The sequence below is a fragment of the Primulina huaijiensis genome, chromosome 7 (assembly GCF_012295235.1).
Source record: "Primulina huaijiensis isolate GDHJ02 chromosome 7, ASM1229523v2, whole genome shotgun sequence".
Classification (NCBI taxonomy): domain Eukaryota; kingdom Viridiplantae; phylum Streptophyta; class Magnoliopsida; order Lamiales; family Gesneriaceae; genus Primulina; species Primulina huaijiensis.
In genome coordinates, this window is record NC_133312.1 from 6,078,415 (window position 1) to 6,095,559 (window position 17,145).

Consider the following 17,145-nt stretch of genomic DNA (forward strand, 5'->3'; position numbering starts at 1 on the left):
TATTATCTGATGATGTATATGAATTTTAGAATTTGAATTTTTACCCTAAAAATCTATTGTTGCATATTTTCGGAATAATAATCAATTGGTTGAAATGTATAATGATTATTGATGTGCAATTATTATTGGACTTGTTTCGCGATTTTTCAATTTATAATAACTGAAAATTGAATAAGTATGAAATTTGAAATATAATTCTTTATTATAAAATTTTGAGAATATTGAATTTTTCTAGTTAAGTAACTAAGAGAATGAAGAAAATAAAACGTCAAGTTATTTTTAAACCAAAGAACATATATCAAAAAATAACGGGCAAACATCAATTACAGTCTATGAGTGAATAAAATATCGATTTCAACCAAAATAATAGATCGAAATGAATTAATTTCAAATTTTGGTTCGGTGTTGAGGTACAATAATTGTCCCTACTAGATAGAGTGATCGAATAAAGTTTACAAGGATATAAATATTATAATTTCTAATAAAATTTATTATACAATAGTACTATATTTAAAAATATTTTTTAATAAATAAAATTTAAATTTATTTAATCCAATTTTTATTTAAAACACGATTATTTTAAAAAAAAATTCTAAAATTTCGGTTGATTGTGTTACTGATCGAAATAATCGATTTTTTCGATTTGGTTTGTTAGGTTTTCGCAGTAAAATTCGATCGGTTCGGTTTGTTAGAAAAAAATTCAGTTAATTCGATTTTAGAATATTCGGTTCAATTTTAACTGAATTTATTATCGTTTAACACATGATGGAGCCAGTCCCATGTATTTAAGAATTTTGACTCCGCCCCTGCAACAGTCTCTTTCTTGTCATAATAGCAATCCCTCTTTCTTGTCATAATAGCAATCCAAATCACAAGAAACAACGAACTTTAGGATTTTTTGGAACTCACCAAATGAGACATATTCTCACCAAATGAGACATATTCTTCAAAATGCACTTCAAAGATATTTATGTTATGTTGTGTTCGATTGCATGTTTGTCATATATTGAATTGTGGTATTGAGACTCATATTATAGGCTCCAAAAGTAGCTATCAATGGTTTTGTGCAGTTGACCTTTTGTAAGATAAGATTTTTGTCTCATTGGGTTGTTTGAGATTTTATTTTTCATTTAGCTAAATGTTGGGATATTTTAACATTTTAAAATATGAGTAAGTCTCATGTGAGACCGTCTCACGGATCTTAATCTGTGAGACGGGTCAACCCTACCCATATTCACAATAAAAAGTAATACTCTTAGCATAAAAAATAATACTTTTTCATGGATGACCCAAATAAGAGATCCGTCTCACAAATACGACCCGTGAGACCGTCTCATACAAGTTTTTGCCTTAAAATATATACTAAAATGTATTTTGGTCATCACCTGTCAAGTTTCATATTTTGTATTCTTATGTGCTTTTTTTTTAAAAAAAATCAATAAATATTTTTTTATACAATTTATAAACTTTCGAACAGCTTCAGCGTACCTTTAAAACATTTATAAACTCGGATCAAAATAGTAGCATAGTCTTGAAATTTTATTAATTCAAATAATTTAATCTATTAGTAATCTCCACCAACTCATTACCCTATTTTAATGCACTTTTAACTTCATAATAAAACAATTTATGCACCATATAAAGTTGGTATCCAACTCATCAACTCTAAACTCAATTCTAAAAAAATATTCTATATTTTTTAAAACAGTTATTTTATTTCATTAATTATTTCTATAAATTAATTAAATATAAAGAAAATATTGTTTTAATAAAAAAAATTAATTCTATTCTTAGGAACAAGTAATCTAATAAAATAAATAATTCAAAAAGTTTAATGAAAATAATTATATATTAAAGTTATCTTTATGCTATAAATTAATTAAATATAAAGAAAATATTGTTTTAATAAAAAAAATTAATTCTATTCTTAGGAACAAGTAATCTAATAAAATAAATAATTCAAAAAGTTTAATGAAAATAATTATATATTAAAGTTATCTTTATGCTATAAATTAATTAAATATAAAGAAAATATTGTTTTAATAAAAAAAATTAATTCTATTCTTAGGAACAAGTAATCTAATAAAATAAATAATTCAAAAAGTTTAATGAAAATAATTATATATTAAAGTTATCTTTATGCTATAAATTAATTAAATATAAAGAAAATATTGTTTTAATAAAAAAAATTAATTCTATTCTTAGGAACAAGTAATCTAATAAAATAAATAATTCAAAAAGTTTAATGAAAATAATTATATATTAAAGTTATCTTTATGCTATAAATTAATTAAATATAAAGAAAATATTGTTTTAATAAAAAAAATTAATTCTATTCTTAGGAACAAGTAATCTAATAAAATAAATAATTCAAAAAAGTTTAATGAAAATAATTATATATTAAAGTTATCTTTATGAATTAAATATAAAAATTAAATTAAATTAAATAAAATAAAATAAATAAATAAATAATCTTAAAATAAAATAATTTTAAACCTATCAATTGACACGCCATACATGTGGTGCCCCCCACGACACGTCGCCGCTTTAACAATTTCGACTAGGTCAATTATGATGTGCGCGCGAGCTTCACATTGACTCCAAATTAAATACGTTACTACAAATACATTATTCTTAGCTACCTTTTAAGACATTTAGCATTCTAGGATTCATCCCCGTCTCCCTTACATGTTATAATTTTTATTACAAGAAAATGAGTATGGAATACATAAAGTATAGAGAACGAGACAAATCTCCAATTCGATCGTCTGTGAGGTCGAGTTATTCTAAGAACCCGACTTTCCCATTGCCAGATCCTAAATATATTTTCCTCTTAGGGAGAATGAGGCTAAACTTCTACTACTATGTTCATGTCAGGTCATTTCATTTTCCCTCCAAATCAGCATGAGAATCCGCCTTTGGAACTTGAATATGTCGAGATACAAAATGAAATGGGAGGTAGGAGAAAAATCTTATCTGAAGAATGAAGATGACTTGGTGGATAATCTTAGGCATCAACCTGTTGATGGAAACAATCATGATGATTATAACATTCCATCTGAAACTTGGTGGAGAAGGCGAGTTATTTCTAATTTGTATGCCCATGCAAAAGAAGCAAATACAGTTTGGTTTATCTGCGTTGTTGAGGCTGTTAAGGGGTGAAAGGATTTTGTTTAACAAAATAGTAAGGATTGTGTGTATCAGATATAAGTATTGTTTCGGATGTCGTAGCACCTCATGACAAGATGAAGCGTAATAATATAACACATTATGTGTATAATTTAATTAAAAATAGCACATGGATAATTATGCACAAGTGTGTTCACTTGTGCTTCGCCTCACGACAAAATGATCACTAAAAAAGAAATTGAGTTTACAAAACAAATACTAGTGAAGAGATGAAAAACTATCTTCCTTAGTCAAGGAAGCAAATTGCATCATTAATTAAATAGCAATAAAAAAAAATAATCAAAACACAATAATGCAGATCAATGTGCGAAAATTTGGAGCAACAAAACAATTCTTCAATCAACATTTTGTACGGGTGTTTTCTTCGAATGTCTCTAACGCGTCACAGCAACACAGTGAAACAACGATGATTCGCATTTGCGAGTTCTTCAGAAAATTCTCTTAAGCTTTATATATTATTTCTTTATTTTTTCATATCTTGCTAGTGTATTATGCATAAACTATTTTTTAATATATAGAGACTTGTTATGAAATTGATAAGATTCCTCGAATATATTCCTACAAGATAAGGATATAGTCTTTCATTAGAAACAAACTCGATCTTTTAAATATTAGATATCAAATCTATAGTTTAAAAAACTCAATATTCTAGAAATACAAAACTCTTAATGTACAATTTTATTTAAAAAATAAGAATTTTAAGAAATTGTGTCTTGCATTGCAAATTCAAGTTTCATTTCATTCTCCTCATTTTTGCCTTTCTTGACAAAATAAGCACAAACAAGTTCTTTGAAGTTGATTCAACTCCATGCAACTCCACCTGAATTTGAAAACATATATCCTCTTGAATTTGATCATGTTAGCTTAAGTGTTGTTAGTAGTGTTGACAACATGAGGGCAAAAACATTAATCAATTAATACTAAATCAGAGCATAGCAATAAAAACACCTTAACACCTAATGAATTAACAATAACTTAAAGAAACATAAAAGAGCTTAAAACTAAACAAACTCAGAGCAGAAAAAATAAAATCACTGATTGCTATCAGTGTTAGCAGCTCCGTCTTGTGTTATCACTTTCTTTTTTTAATGATGGTCCTACTTCCGAAGTTTGTGCACCACTCATATCTCTCTCATTTTGTCCAGAATGGACAATCATATCCAAAAAGATGCGATATTCCACCACTTGGGCTTCATAATGAACAATTAAATATTTGGCTTGAACAATATGTTTGAGGGCAAATTCAATCTGAGCCTGTAGATGTGCTGGAGTGATCAGTATGAAGCCAGATGATGAGGTCGTGACACCAACATCTAGGGCAACATGTGACTCAGACTAGGGGAAATCTATATCTGATTACATTTGAACAAGATAGGGGTAATCTTCAGCAAATCACTCATATCGAACAGCTCTTCATCAATGTCTCTTATGAATCTTTGAAACTCAAGGATCCCATAAATCAACGAGGGAAAAAATGGATGATTTTAAACCTGCCTCAGCAAATTGGAGGATTGTTTTGAAGACCATTTCACCAAAATTGATGATGAGGGCACGTTTTTCCACGTCATTGCATAAAAATCACTCAACTCTCTGATTGCCTTATATGACGTGATAGTTATCGTCTTAAAATTTGAAATAACTTATTATACCGTCATCTGAAAATTTTCAAAATTTTAAAATTCATCCATTGACAGTCCTACATGTGGACTGATCCATGCTTCCCTGAACCAGATATAAACACATGAACTTTGCATTATCATTTTACTCTATTACAATCATTTACTATCTTCGCACTTGATTGTTCTGATATTTTTTCTTGTCAAGATTGTCTTGCAGATTTTATCATTTCAACCTATTCTATTCACTGCGCAAATGGCTGAATATATTGCTCACAACACCATTGCCATCAACTTAACATCCGTGTTAGCCATGACCAATAAGCCGATGCAATCTATGTTCTGAATACTCGTAAACTCTGGCCTTCGCTCATTCTGGGATGCAGCGAGAAATTCTCAGAAACCATTTTGAAGGAATTCTTCGACACATCCTATATGGAAAATGGTGAATCCTTTGCATCGTTCAAGGAAAAAACCTTCGCATCACCTAGAAGATGATCGCTGATTTGTTTAATCTACAAGTTGCTGGAATTACCGACTTTACTACTCTTCCAGAGGGCAACACTGAGCTTTGGAGAAGTGACTTCTCTCTGACTCTCCGATCTCTTCTCCTATGTGCCAAAAATGGGATCTAAAGATTGAATTCAGACTGTTGGCTGATATAGTGGTGAAGATGATTTTCGCCAAGGTCGGTGCATATGACAAAATAACGCTGGAAAAGTTGCTTGTCATGGCCACTATTGCATCAAATCTTAAAATCAACTGGTCCGATGTCCTGTTCAAGACACTGGTTGCCATGATAAAGAAAATGAATCGGTCTCAAGGAGTTTCAGTTCAAATCTGTCATCTACTGATTCAGGAAGGAGTCCAACCGGTAGACATGGTTGAAGTTGGAAAGACCAAGTTATCCAACTGGACCACGGTTGAAAATTTTATAAAGAAAAATCTTCCAATTGATGAGGAGATTGTCTCCGTCAAAACAGAGATTGGAATTGAATTTATTAAGCAAAAGAATATGCTTGTGCCTTCCAAGGGCACTAAGAGAAAGCTGGTTCTGAAATCCAGTTCCGATGACTAATCGAAGGATGATGTACCGGTATCACAAATATTTAAGAAGAAATGGTCATAAAAACCCAAACCTGCAAAAATAAAGATGATCAAGCATCTTTCTGCACCATTGGTTCCTCCTCCAATCCCCGCAATTAAAGCAACAAAACTCAAAGGGATTAAGATCGCTGAACCAGAGATCACATCCTTCTTCTCCAGTATTCCTCTCATCCATCCTACAGAAAAAGGGAAGAAATCTTTGCTCGAAGATCCACCAAAACACAACAATGTTCACACTGCTATTGTGCTGACAAGCGAACGAGTCAATGAGATCGTTCGGCAGAAAATGAAAATGTTTGATAAGTGGGTTGAATTTCGAACGGTCACAACTTTCGACTCACTTATTCAAACCGACAAGATCAAAGCAGCTGCCAAACTTGAACTATCCATTTTGGAATGGACAGAAGCATATGATGTTCGAACTTCTCTGTTTTGTAGAGATTTCTTGGAATCACTCCGAGCACTGATTTGATTAAAGAGGACAAATTTTGTTCCTACTTGCCCAACCGCAAAGGATCACTCATCTGTCATCTCTCAATTTGAGATGAACGCTATCTCATTCTCAATGATCGTTGATCAAAAACGACAAGAACTTAAAATGCCTGCGGTTGAAGAAACAGTAAAGTTTCTCTCAGATCTGAACATTGATGAAGTGCTGGCACCTGAGACCCTCAACGACTTATCAACTTTTCAGTTGCCACCATATTCATCCATTATCGCTTCGCTTGTTTATGAGATACCGGTTGAAACCGAGATGCCCAGTGATGTGGACTCCATTTTTCCAACTGCTGAAATCATTGTGACAAAGGATGTTCCCATCAATGAGGCAATCTATCAACAAGATGAACTATGCTCCTCGACAGCTCCTCAAAAGATACATGAAGAAGATACATCTGTTCAAGAGTCTGAATCAATTGTGCTTCCTCTTTCGATACATATCGGTCTTTCAAAAGTCCATCTCATCTCTGCCGATTAAGTTGTGCAATCTCTTTCTGACTTTGATCAGGGCACAACTCACATGGAGATCTCTTCTTCTCCTTCAAAGTCTGTATTTGCTGATGATACTGCTCAAGGCACTCTCCAAGAACTGTTAGTATCTTCGCCTGCTATATCTGAGGATGACAATGTAACTATTGTTTCTATGCCTCTAGTCTCTTCTGTTGCCGAGGATCCATCAACCATTCTGGTAGCACAAGAAGTCCCCAACGAAGCAATTCCTATTTCGTCTGTAGCATTTGACACCACTGTTGATGTTTTATCTTATGAAATCGATGAAACTCAGCCTTCCAAGTCAACTGGAAAAACACCCTCCTCTCAACTAGCTTCATTCAAGGCTCGAATACTTTCTTCATCTGATTTATTTGAACCCGAAGAAGAACTCGTGGAAGAGGACAGTCAGAAGGAAATTTTGGCTCATCTGAAGATTACGGATCATCAATTCTTGCTCTCAACCGGAAGCGATTTGATATTAAAGAAGCCTTTCAATCCATGAAATCTGGCATCTCCAAGAAATTTCTTGTCATGAATACAAGAATTACCCTCCGACAAGAAAGACATAATTCTTCGCATCTCAATATGTGCACTGAGCTTTCGGGCCAAATGACTAGACTAAGTGCACATGTTGATCAGCGCATGGATGCCCAAGGAGCTCAATTTACTGAAATCATACAATTTCTGATGCATGGTGATGTCAAAAAGGGGGAAAGAGAGAGGAAAAAATAACTTAAGAAAACAGAAGACGCAGTTAAGAAAAGGATTGTAGAGCGTGTCAAAGCGGATGAAGCTAAACAACTTGAATAACAAAAGAAAGGCTAATGTATTGTATTTGTTTAGTTGTTCTTACGGTTGTTTTATTACTTGTAGTTTGTATTTTCATTCACTCAATGAAATACAGTCCTTATTTTATTTCGTTGTTTTAAAGTTTCTGTAAACTATTGTATAGTTCTGCAGCTGGGTTTTGTCATCACCAAAAAAGAGAAAATTGTTAAGAAATTATTATTACCCTAAAAGTTTTTGTAATTGACAAAATCAAAACAAATTAAAACAGCAACTAACTGTTTCAGGAAACAACTGCAATCTTCCTTGAATAACAAGAACCATTTTAACCGTCTAGATCTCAACCACTTATTCTTCGACTGATTGAACTTTCAACCGGGTGTTCGCCTACAGATTGAAGAAGTATCAACCATTAGAAGACTTTCAAACGGCTGATCAAAGTCTTCAAACCGCTTCATTAAAAGAGCCATTTATTGCTCACTTAATAAAAGATATTCTCTGACCGGCTCAGGACATTCAATAGTTTTGCACCGCTACAAGTCAACTATGTCTTGCATCAGTCCCTATAAAGATTTGCATTAATGTCACTATCAAAGAATAAAAATATTGCTTATACATCATACAAGTCCTAATGTTAATATCATTTGTCACAAAAGAATGCTTAGCAGCAACTCATCAATGAACGTGATTCAAAGATGTGTAAGCAAAGAGAACATTAAATGCTTGGTAGAGAACATTTAATGTAGTTGCAGCTAATAGTGACACATCATTCCAATGCTATAGGTTTACGTTAAGTATCTTTTTCGACAGTGGGATGATAGCTTATAAAAGAAGAACCGAAGAATGCAGATTCAAGCTCGATCAATTTAAAAAGCTTTTCAACCACACGATTGACACACTATTGAAGCTTGCATACTCAAAGATCTGAGCGCACTTAAAGTTCATATACTTCATCGCTCATCAAGCACGCACTCGGCACAAAGATATCTGATCATTCAATGATCAATTTCGTGCTACTCAAAACATACAATGTTCTTTTATCAGTAACATTTTGGTTATTTGATTGATTGTGTTGTCTGGTGAACCGAAGGTTCTTAAATTCCAGAAGTGTAAAGTGATCACGAAAAGTTTCAAAACAGGCACTATGATAAGTCTTGATTGGAGTTGGCTGTTGCAGAAAGTTTGTAAAGTCAAAGTCTTTTAGTAGAATCCTTCCTAAAGAGGAAGAAGGGGTGACGCATGAGTTTTTATCTCTAAATATCTATAAAAATCCCGCACCTTTACTTTTCGCGTGCACTTACTTTTCGAATCGTTTATTGTTAACAAGCCACACAACCAGTTGAAGCTATCATTAGAAATTGTGAACCGTTTTCCATACTTCTCAAGTGGTTCATATTTTTAACTGTTCAAGAAAAACTTTCAACCGCTTAAAAACGATTGAAAGCCAATTTAAAAAGCAAATATTTTAAAGAGTTTATTCATCCCCTTTCTAAACTCTTTTCCAATTCTAACACAAACAAATGCACCTCATGTTTATAGTTTCAATATATAACAATAATTGGCAAATCTGAATTAAAATATTGTATATATTAAATTATAGAGTTTTGTCTTTTTAAACAATCTATATTTATGATAAGAGCTCTAGATATGATATTTATTTTTTAAAAGTGTTTATTTTCTAATACAACTATTGTTTCAATATCTGTAGGATTTTTTTATGAAATAAACTCAAAGACGAATGAAGCATACAAATAGCTGATATGAAAGGTGTGTTAAGAGTAGAGAGACGTCGCACGAGTAAACACAAAAATTAAAGATATACATCGAAGAGAGCAAGTGTTCAAGCCAAAGAATATTCTTGTGTTGCCGTGAAGTGTTGAAGACACGCAGGCACAACAATTAATAACAGTGCAGATTTGCGTGTTGTTCATCAAAAAGATTTTCGGCTTTACAAAAGCTATATTCGTAGTTTTGGTTATTTAGTTTGATATGCGTTTTGGATGCACTTTGTTATCTTGTTTTGTTAAGAGCGTCAGAGTTTCTTTTATTCACTAGTATTGTTTTTGTGTAAATTTAAAGTATTTTCTAGTGAATATTTTGTCATGAGACATTACAAACTTGTGCATAATTCGTTGTATGTTATTTTATTTACGTAAAATTTTGTATATTGAGATATTATGTTGTATCTTGTGTTAAGTTTTACAACAACGCAATTTTATGCCATATAACCGCCTCTTACACAGAAACATAAGTAATGTGTCATGTCTGGTGCTCTTGTCGTTCACCATATCTACTTATATGAAAGCACCAAAAAATTTTGGAGGGCCAGTTTAGGTACGGTACCCGGTAAAAAAGAAAACACGTGTCATGTGCTTCTTTGCCCACCAACTCACGGACTTGTGCTGTCAAGAGGAGGGCTTTTTCATAGGGATAATTGCAACTGGTTCTTTCCACCTCTTTCTTCTTTTTCACTTATACCTGTTTGTTTTTTTCCTTTCAGCTGTTGCATTTGACGTTCGTCTCTTTCCAAGCATCCCTTTGCTTGTGAGCAGTCCCCCTTAAAAGATTCGGTTGTTGCTCGCTCACATCGCCGCAGCACCAGCCGCGTTTACAGGCGCATTTTCGAGTATGTTCCGTTGTCTTCGACTCCGCTGTTCTTCATGTATTTTCTCTCTCGTAGCAATATTAATCGTGCTGCCAATTTTTGGTCCTCGCTGCAGACTTCATTATGTTGGAGCCACTTGTCTTATCTATTTGTAGATGCCTTCTTTTTTCCCTTTGTTTGAGGGGAGAGCTTTCGCCTTTATAATGTTACGGCTTCTGCTGTTTAATAGAGTGGCTAATGAAAAAAATTTGTCGCACCTTCGTCTGGGTTTTTAAGTTTTTTTGACTTTCCCTCAGTTTCGTTGTCTTTGATTTCGTTGTTTTTCATGTGTTTTCTTTCTTCTGTAGCTATATTAATTGTGCTGCCAAGCTTTATTCGGTGCTGTAGGCTTCGTTATTTTGTGGTCATTTTTCTTATGTCATTGTAGATTTTTTCTGTTTCTCCCTTGTTTGCGGGGAGAGATTTTGTTTTCCCATTGTTGTTAGTTTTGCTGTTTAATTGAGTTACTAACGGAGAAACTCTGTCGTACTTTCGTATAGCCTTTTTTTTAATTTTGCTTCTCTTATTTGTTTTTCGTTGTTTATTATCTATGATGTATTTGGATATAGTTTTTCCTTTGCCATCGTTTTGGGAATGTAGATGCATATATTTATTTTGGTTTTCTGCTATGCCCTTTGCTTTTGGGTTAATGGTGTTATCTATTTCTTGGTGTCGCAAACTTTTTCTGGGTTAGTTAGTTCTTTTTTCCCCGCCTCAGTTTTGCTTTCATATGTTACTGTTGCTTTGCATTTCATTTGTTTTTACCTTGCTTAGACAACAGTATTTGTGATTTTGCCCTGATTTTAAACGCACTTTAGGCTAAATGATGTTGGCCCCAAGAATTCATTTTTGTTTTTTGTGAAACATGGAATCATTTTGACTATTTTATTAGCTTTTGCTTTGCACGAGAAAATTGTATAGTTTTTTCTTGTTTACCTCAGATAAAACGCTTTGTCTCTGAAAACATATGTTCTTCCAGTTTAGAAAATGAATTGAGCTTTTGTTTTTTTATTGTTGCGACTTTTGCTGTTTGATTGAGTTACTAACGGAACACCTTTGTTGTACTTTCGTCTACGCTTTTATGTTTTTTTTTTTGCTCTGATTTGCTTCTTGTTGCCTACTAACTATGATATATTTGGTTTTAGTTTTTTTTGCCATTGTTTTAGGAATGTAAATGCTTATATTGACTTTGGTTTTCTTATATGGATTTTGCTTTTGGGTTAACGTTGTTATCTATTTTTTGATTTCGCAAGCTTCTCCTAGGTTAGTTAGTTATTTTCCCCCTGCTTCAGTTTTGTTTCAATACGTTACTGATGCCTTGCGTCCCATTTGTTATTATCTTTTCTAGGCAGTAAACTTTGGGAATTTACCCTGTCTTTGAACGTATGTTAGGCTAAATGTTGTTGACCTCAATAATTCAGTTTTTTTATGCAAAACATTAGACCATTTCAACTATTTTATTGGCTTTTGCTTTGAACAAGAAATTTTTTTATAGTTTTTCCTATTTTGTGCGTCTACAACAGTATGTCTTTAAAAACATTGTGTTTTCATTTTAAAAACTGAATTTCTGTTATTCCTACGTAAAGCCTTCGAATCTCAGTTTTCTTGAATATTTATCAATTTCAAAGGGATGCAGCGCTAACTAAACATCAACAACCACCCCGTTCTTTTGCTTTTTATTTTTCCCCTTTAACTATTAAGCTTTACAGTGGTGCTTTGTTTCCAAAAAAAATAGCTTGATCCCAGCTACACATACAGAATTTTTATATTTTATTTAGCCTACTGAATAAATAGTAGGTACAGGATGCATAACTTGAAATAGGTAGTATAAAAAAAGAACTTAGCTTACATTTACTAAGGAAATTGTTAATTTAGGCTTTATCAGGGGTTTTGATAATAGCTTATTTTACAGGCTTGGTAATCAACATCTTAGTATATTACTGCGCTACATTAGGCTGCTTTCCCGTTTCTGTATATATTTATTTTGATTTTTCTTTGTAGGAACATATTGCGATCAATAAGAGGCTTCAACAGCTTCAAACTATGGCGACCTCGTCTTCTCGTACTTCATACAGGTTCGTTCTTCATTTAGAATTTTATTGCTTTGCCCTTTAGTGTTCTTCGTTTTTTACAACATATTTTATATTCTTCTGCTTTCATTACCATAGGCATCTTGTGACCATTAACTTTTGTGGTGGCAAACTATAGGTTATAGCTAATTTTGGTGCGGTTATTATTTGAAAAATAAGTGTCATATCTAGCCTTGTTTCAAAATTTTATATATCAGTAAACCAGGTAATATTAAAATTGTACATCTTGATATATTTAATGTTATAAAATAACCCCAATGCTTCGAAAAAAAAAAAGATAAAGCAATAGACCCCAACAGGACTAAGAACTCTCGTAAACGAAAATACGCTTGCTTAGAAGATCGTAGGTTGCAAAAAAATATGTGTCGCTACCAAAAAAAAATGCTTGCTTTACAACAACATGATGTAAAAAAAACTAGGGTTGATCCATTGATGTGTATAGCGAGTGCTCCAGATGTACTACCTAATATAGAAGATTGTAAGTTTTGTGGTGCAACGCGCATATATGTTGAACCACCAACATTTTGTTGCTCGGCAGGAGAAATAAATCTTTTACCTTCAGAAATGCCTTCTAATTTAGTACAACTGTATGTTGGCAATGATGATGATGCAAAAGAGTTCAACACATGTATTCGTAGCTATAATAACATGTTTGCTTTCACATCAATGGGAGTACATTGTGATACATCTTTTGCTAAAAGAAATGCTGGAATTTATACATTCCGTGTACAAGGTCAAATATATCATTTTATTGACCAATTAATACCATCAGCAACTGAAATACCAAAAAATTTACAATTGTATTTTTTTGATACTGAACATGAACTATCTAACTGTTTGTGCATTAGTTCAAAATTTAAGGAACTTCTTATAAAGAAATTAATTCATATTTTGTCGAGAAACCCCTATGGGAACTTTTTCCGTAGTTTGAATAGTGTTGAAAACTTAGCTGAATATAACATTGCCTTGCAAGCTGACCCTGTTACTGACCAGCGAGTTTTTAACAGACCTACCGTGTCTCAGGTTGCTGGAATATGGTTAGAATCTAGCGATGAAAATCAATATACAGGTCAACATATACAAGTATATCCAAAAAACAGTTGCCCACAGATAATTAAACAATACTTTGGTTGTTATGATCCTTTGCAATATCCGTTTATATTCCCAAATGGAAAATCTGGTTGGCATCGAAACATTAAAAGATTAAACCAAAACCAAAAGTTTTTGCATCCTAGACCAACTTGTGAAGTTGAAAACATCAACTGCATAGAAAGTTCTGCAAGTGCAGATTTTTTTTATAAGGGCTGAAACTCAAGGTAACTTTCATTCAAAATTAAAATTCTGCTACACAATAGCTATGATTTTTAATACTTAGGAATGTATTTTCTTTCTGTAGTTTCGAAAAAACTCAGCAACCAGAGGTCGACCGTCTCATGTCGTGAGTATTACTGTTACAAACTTCAAATAAGAAAAAATGATATGTCTTTCTTATTACATATTGGTAGGCTTCTATAACAATATATAGTAGACATGTATATTAAAATTGAAACATCAAGATTAGAATTTTTTAGGACTCCGAGCATGCAAACCCGTTTGCGAAATGAGGTTTATAATGGGTTATTGATAGTATTACACAAGGTTGTGAGATAGGCTCTGACGTCGGAAAACGTGTAATATTACCTACGTCTTTCATTGGAGGCCCTAGAGATATGCGTAAAAGATATATGGATGCTATTGCATTAGTTCAACGTTATGGGAAGCCTGATATCTTTTTGACCATAACTTCGAATCCGAATTGACCTGAAATAAAAGCTCTTTGCTTTCCATCGGACGAAATCTAGAATAGACCTGATTTGGTATCTAGGATTTTTCATGCAAAGCTCCAAGTTTTGAGGAATGAACTATTCAAGAAAGATATCTTTGGACGCATTATTGCCTATACTAGCGTTATAGAATTTCAAAAAAGAGGCTTACCTCATGCCCATTTCTTGCTTATTTTAAATCAAGCTTCAAAAATGTTCCACCCTGAGGCATTCGATAGAATTGTTTGTGCAGAGCTGCCTGATATACGTACTGAACCATATTTGTTTTCGCTTGTGGCAAAACATACGATGCATGGCCCATGTGGTTTACTTAACCCAACTTGTCCTTGCATGAAAAAAAACTCCTGCAAAAATAATTATCCCAAAGAATATTCAAAAAACACCAAATATGGAACAAATTCATACCCAATATATCGCCGCCGGGATGACAATCGTGTTATTACTATAAGGGGTTCACAACTTGATAACCGTTGGGTTGTTCCTTACAATCCATATTTGCTTGCTAAATTTAACTGCCATATTAACGTTGAAATATGTTCGACAATTCAAGCTGTAAAATATATCTACAAATATATATATAAAGGACATGACAAAATTTTGTATACATTACTTGGAAATGAACAAAACCATATTATTGACGAGCCAAAAAATTTCCAATATGCTAGATGGATTTCACCTCCTGAATCGATCTGGCGCATTTTCAGATTTGAACTTAATGATGTACATCCATCCGTAATATGTTTACCAGTTCATTTAGAAAATGAACAAGTTGTAACATTTCCTGCTAATCAGTCATTGTACAGCATTGTTAACAACCCAACATCTAAAAAAACTATGTTAACACAATTTTTCCATATGAACAAATACAATAGCTATGCTCAAAGCCTTAACTGTTTGTATGTCGAATTTCCTGAATATTTTACTTGGCACAACGATTCCAAAGAATGGGAACCACGTAGGAAAAAAGAAGTCATAGGCCGAATTTTTAGTTGTCGCCCTTCGGACTGTGAAAAGTTTTATTTAAAATTATTGCTGATGCATGTCAGAAAACCAGCTTCTTTCAAAGGCTTGAAAACAATCAATGATGTGACTTTCACAACATTCAGAGAAGCAGCGTTAGCATTAGGCTTGATCGAAAGTGATAACACTGCTGACATGTGTATCGAAGAGGCTGCTTCTTATTTAATGCCTCATGCTTTACGTCAATTATTTGCAACTGTTCTCGTTTTTTGTTGCCCAAAAACTCCCATCCAGCTATGGTTAAAATTCCAGGACTTCCTTTTAGAAGATTTTGCCCAGAATAAAGCTCTTAATCCAAAAATGATTAGTCACAAGGTTTTAGACATCATTAACAACTACTTTCTTTCTATGGGCAAAAGATTGGCAGATTTTTTCCATACAGACAAAAATGCTAGCTTAGATTCTAACAATAGCCTAGGAAAAGATTTACAAGCTGAGCGTGACATTTGTATACCGGTAGAAGACCTTTTGGCTGTTGAACAACTAAATATAGAACAAAAAAATGCTTACAATCGAATCTTATATCATGTCCAAAATGATTTACCAAATGCTTTCTTTATTGACGGTCCTGGAGGGACTGGAAAAACCTTTTTATATAGAGAACTTCTTGCTACAATTCGATCAAATGGGGATATAGCAATTGCAACCGCAACTTCAGGAGTTGCAGCATCCTTGCTTCCAGGAGGCCGCACTTCACATTCGAGATTTAAAATCCCTATAGAAAGAAACAATGTCAAATCCTGTAGCATTAATAAACAAAGCACATTACCGACTTTAATAAAGCTAGCAAAACTCATTATTTGGGATGAGACTACGATGGCTAGGCGTGATGTTATTGAGAAATTCAATGAAATGTTACAAGACATAATGGAATCAAATTTACTATTTGGCGGTAAAATTGTTGTGTTTGGTGGGGATTTTCGCCAAACATTACCAGTTATTTTAAAAAGTACGAAAGATAATATTATAGATTCTTCAATTGTCATGTCACCATTATGGAACCAAATAAATAAAATAAAACTCCAAAAAAATATGCGTGCATTATCTGATTCTATATTTTCATCTTGGCTGTTAAAAATTGGTGATGGGATTGAAAATGTTAATGAAAACAATGAAATTGAAATCCCATCTCACATTAACATTCCATTTACAGATGACATTGCTTCTTTGAATATATTAATCGATATGGTTTTCCCAAATATTAATGATTTATCTTTGGATTTTTCCTCATTTGTAAAACGCGTCATATTTACAACAAGAAACGAATTTGTCCACGAGATAAATGATGTTCTTATTGACAAATTTCCTGGGGAAGAAATAACGTATTATAGTTGTGATGAAAACACAAGTGATTGTGTTATACCAAATGAAGAAGATTTATTCCACTGTTTAACTCCTCAAGGGCTTCCACCCCACAAACTCACGTTACATATTATTACGTAATATTAATCCAACCAAGGTGCTTTGTAATGGTACTCGCTTACTTTGCAAAGGGTTTAACAAAAATGTTATTTTTGCTGAAATTTCAGTTGGCACACATGCAGGGAAACCCGTGTTTATTCCACGAATAACATTAGAATCTCCGCTTGACGATTTTTCATCCATCCCATTTAAAAGAAAGCAATTTCCAATTCGGTTATGTTATGCAATGACAATTAACAAAGCACAAGGGCAGACTTTAGATTTTGTTGGTATCTATTTAAAAGAACCAGTATTCTCACATGGCTAACTTTATGTTGCATTATCAAGAGCTAAGAATATAGATCAAATAAAAGTACTTATTAGACCATCAACATCATTAGTTCAAAGTACTAACTACACAAGAAATGTAGTTTACCGTGAGGTTTTGGCCGCTGCACATTTTTGTTGAAAGGTAAATT

The 17,145-nt window shown here is 33.0% G+C and overlaps 1 protein-coding gene across 1 annotated transcript; it reads left to right on the forward strand.

Annotated features, from left to right (window-relative positions):
* The first annotated feature begins 15,280 nt into the window (after window positions 1–15,280).
* On the forward strand, window positions 15,281–16,708 carry LOC140980851 (ATP-dependent DNA helicase PIF1-like). Its single transcript, XM_073446921.1, has one exon. The coding sequence runs from the start codon at window positions 15,281–15,283 to the stop codon at window positions 16,706–16,708; it is 1,428 nt and encodes a 475-aa protein (XP_073303022.1).
* Window positions 16,709–17,145: the final 437 nt, after the last annotated feature.

Excerpts from the sequence above, each read along its gene's own strand:
- LOC140980851 (XM_073446921.1), top strand. The coding sequence starts at position 15,281 with ATGCATGTCAGAAAACCAGCTTCTTTCAAAGGCTTGAAAACAATCAAT.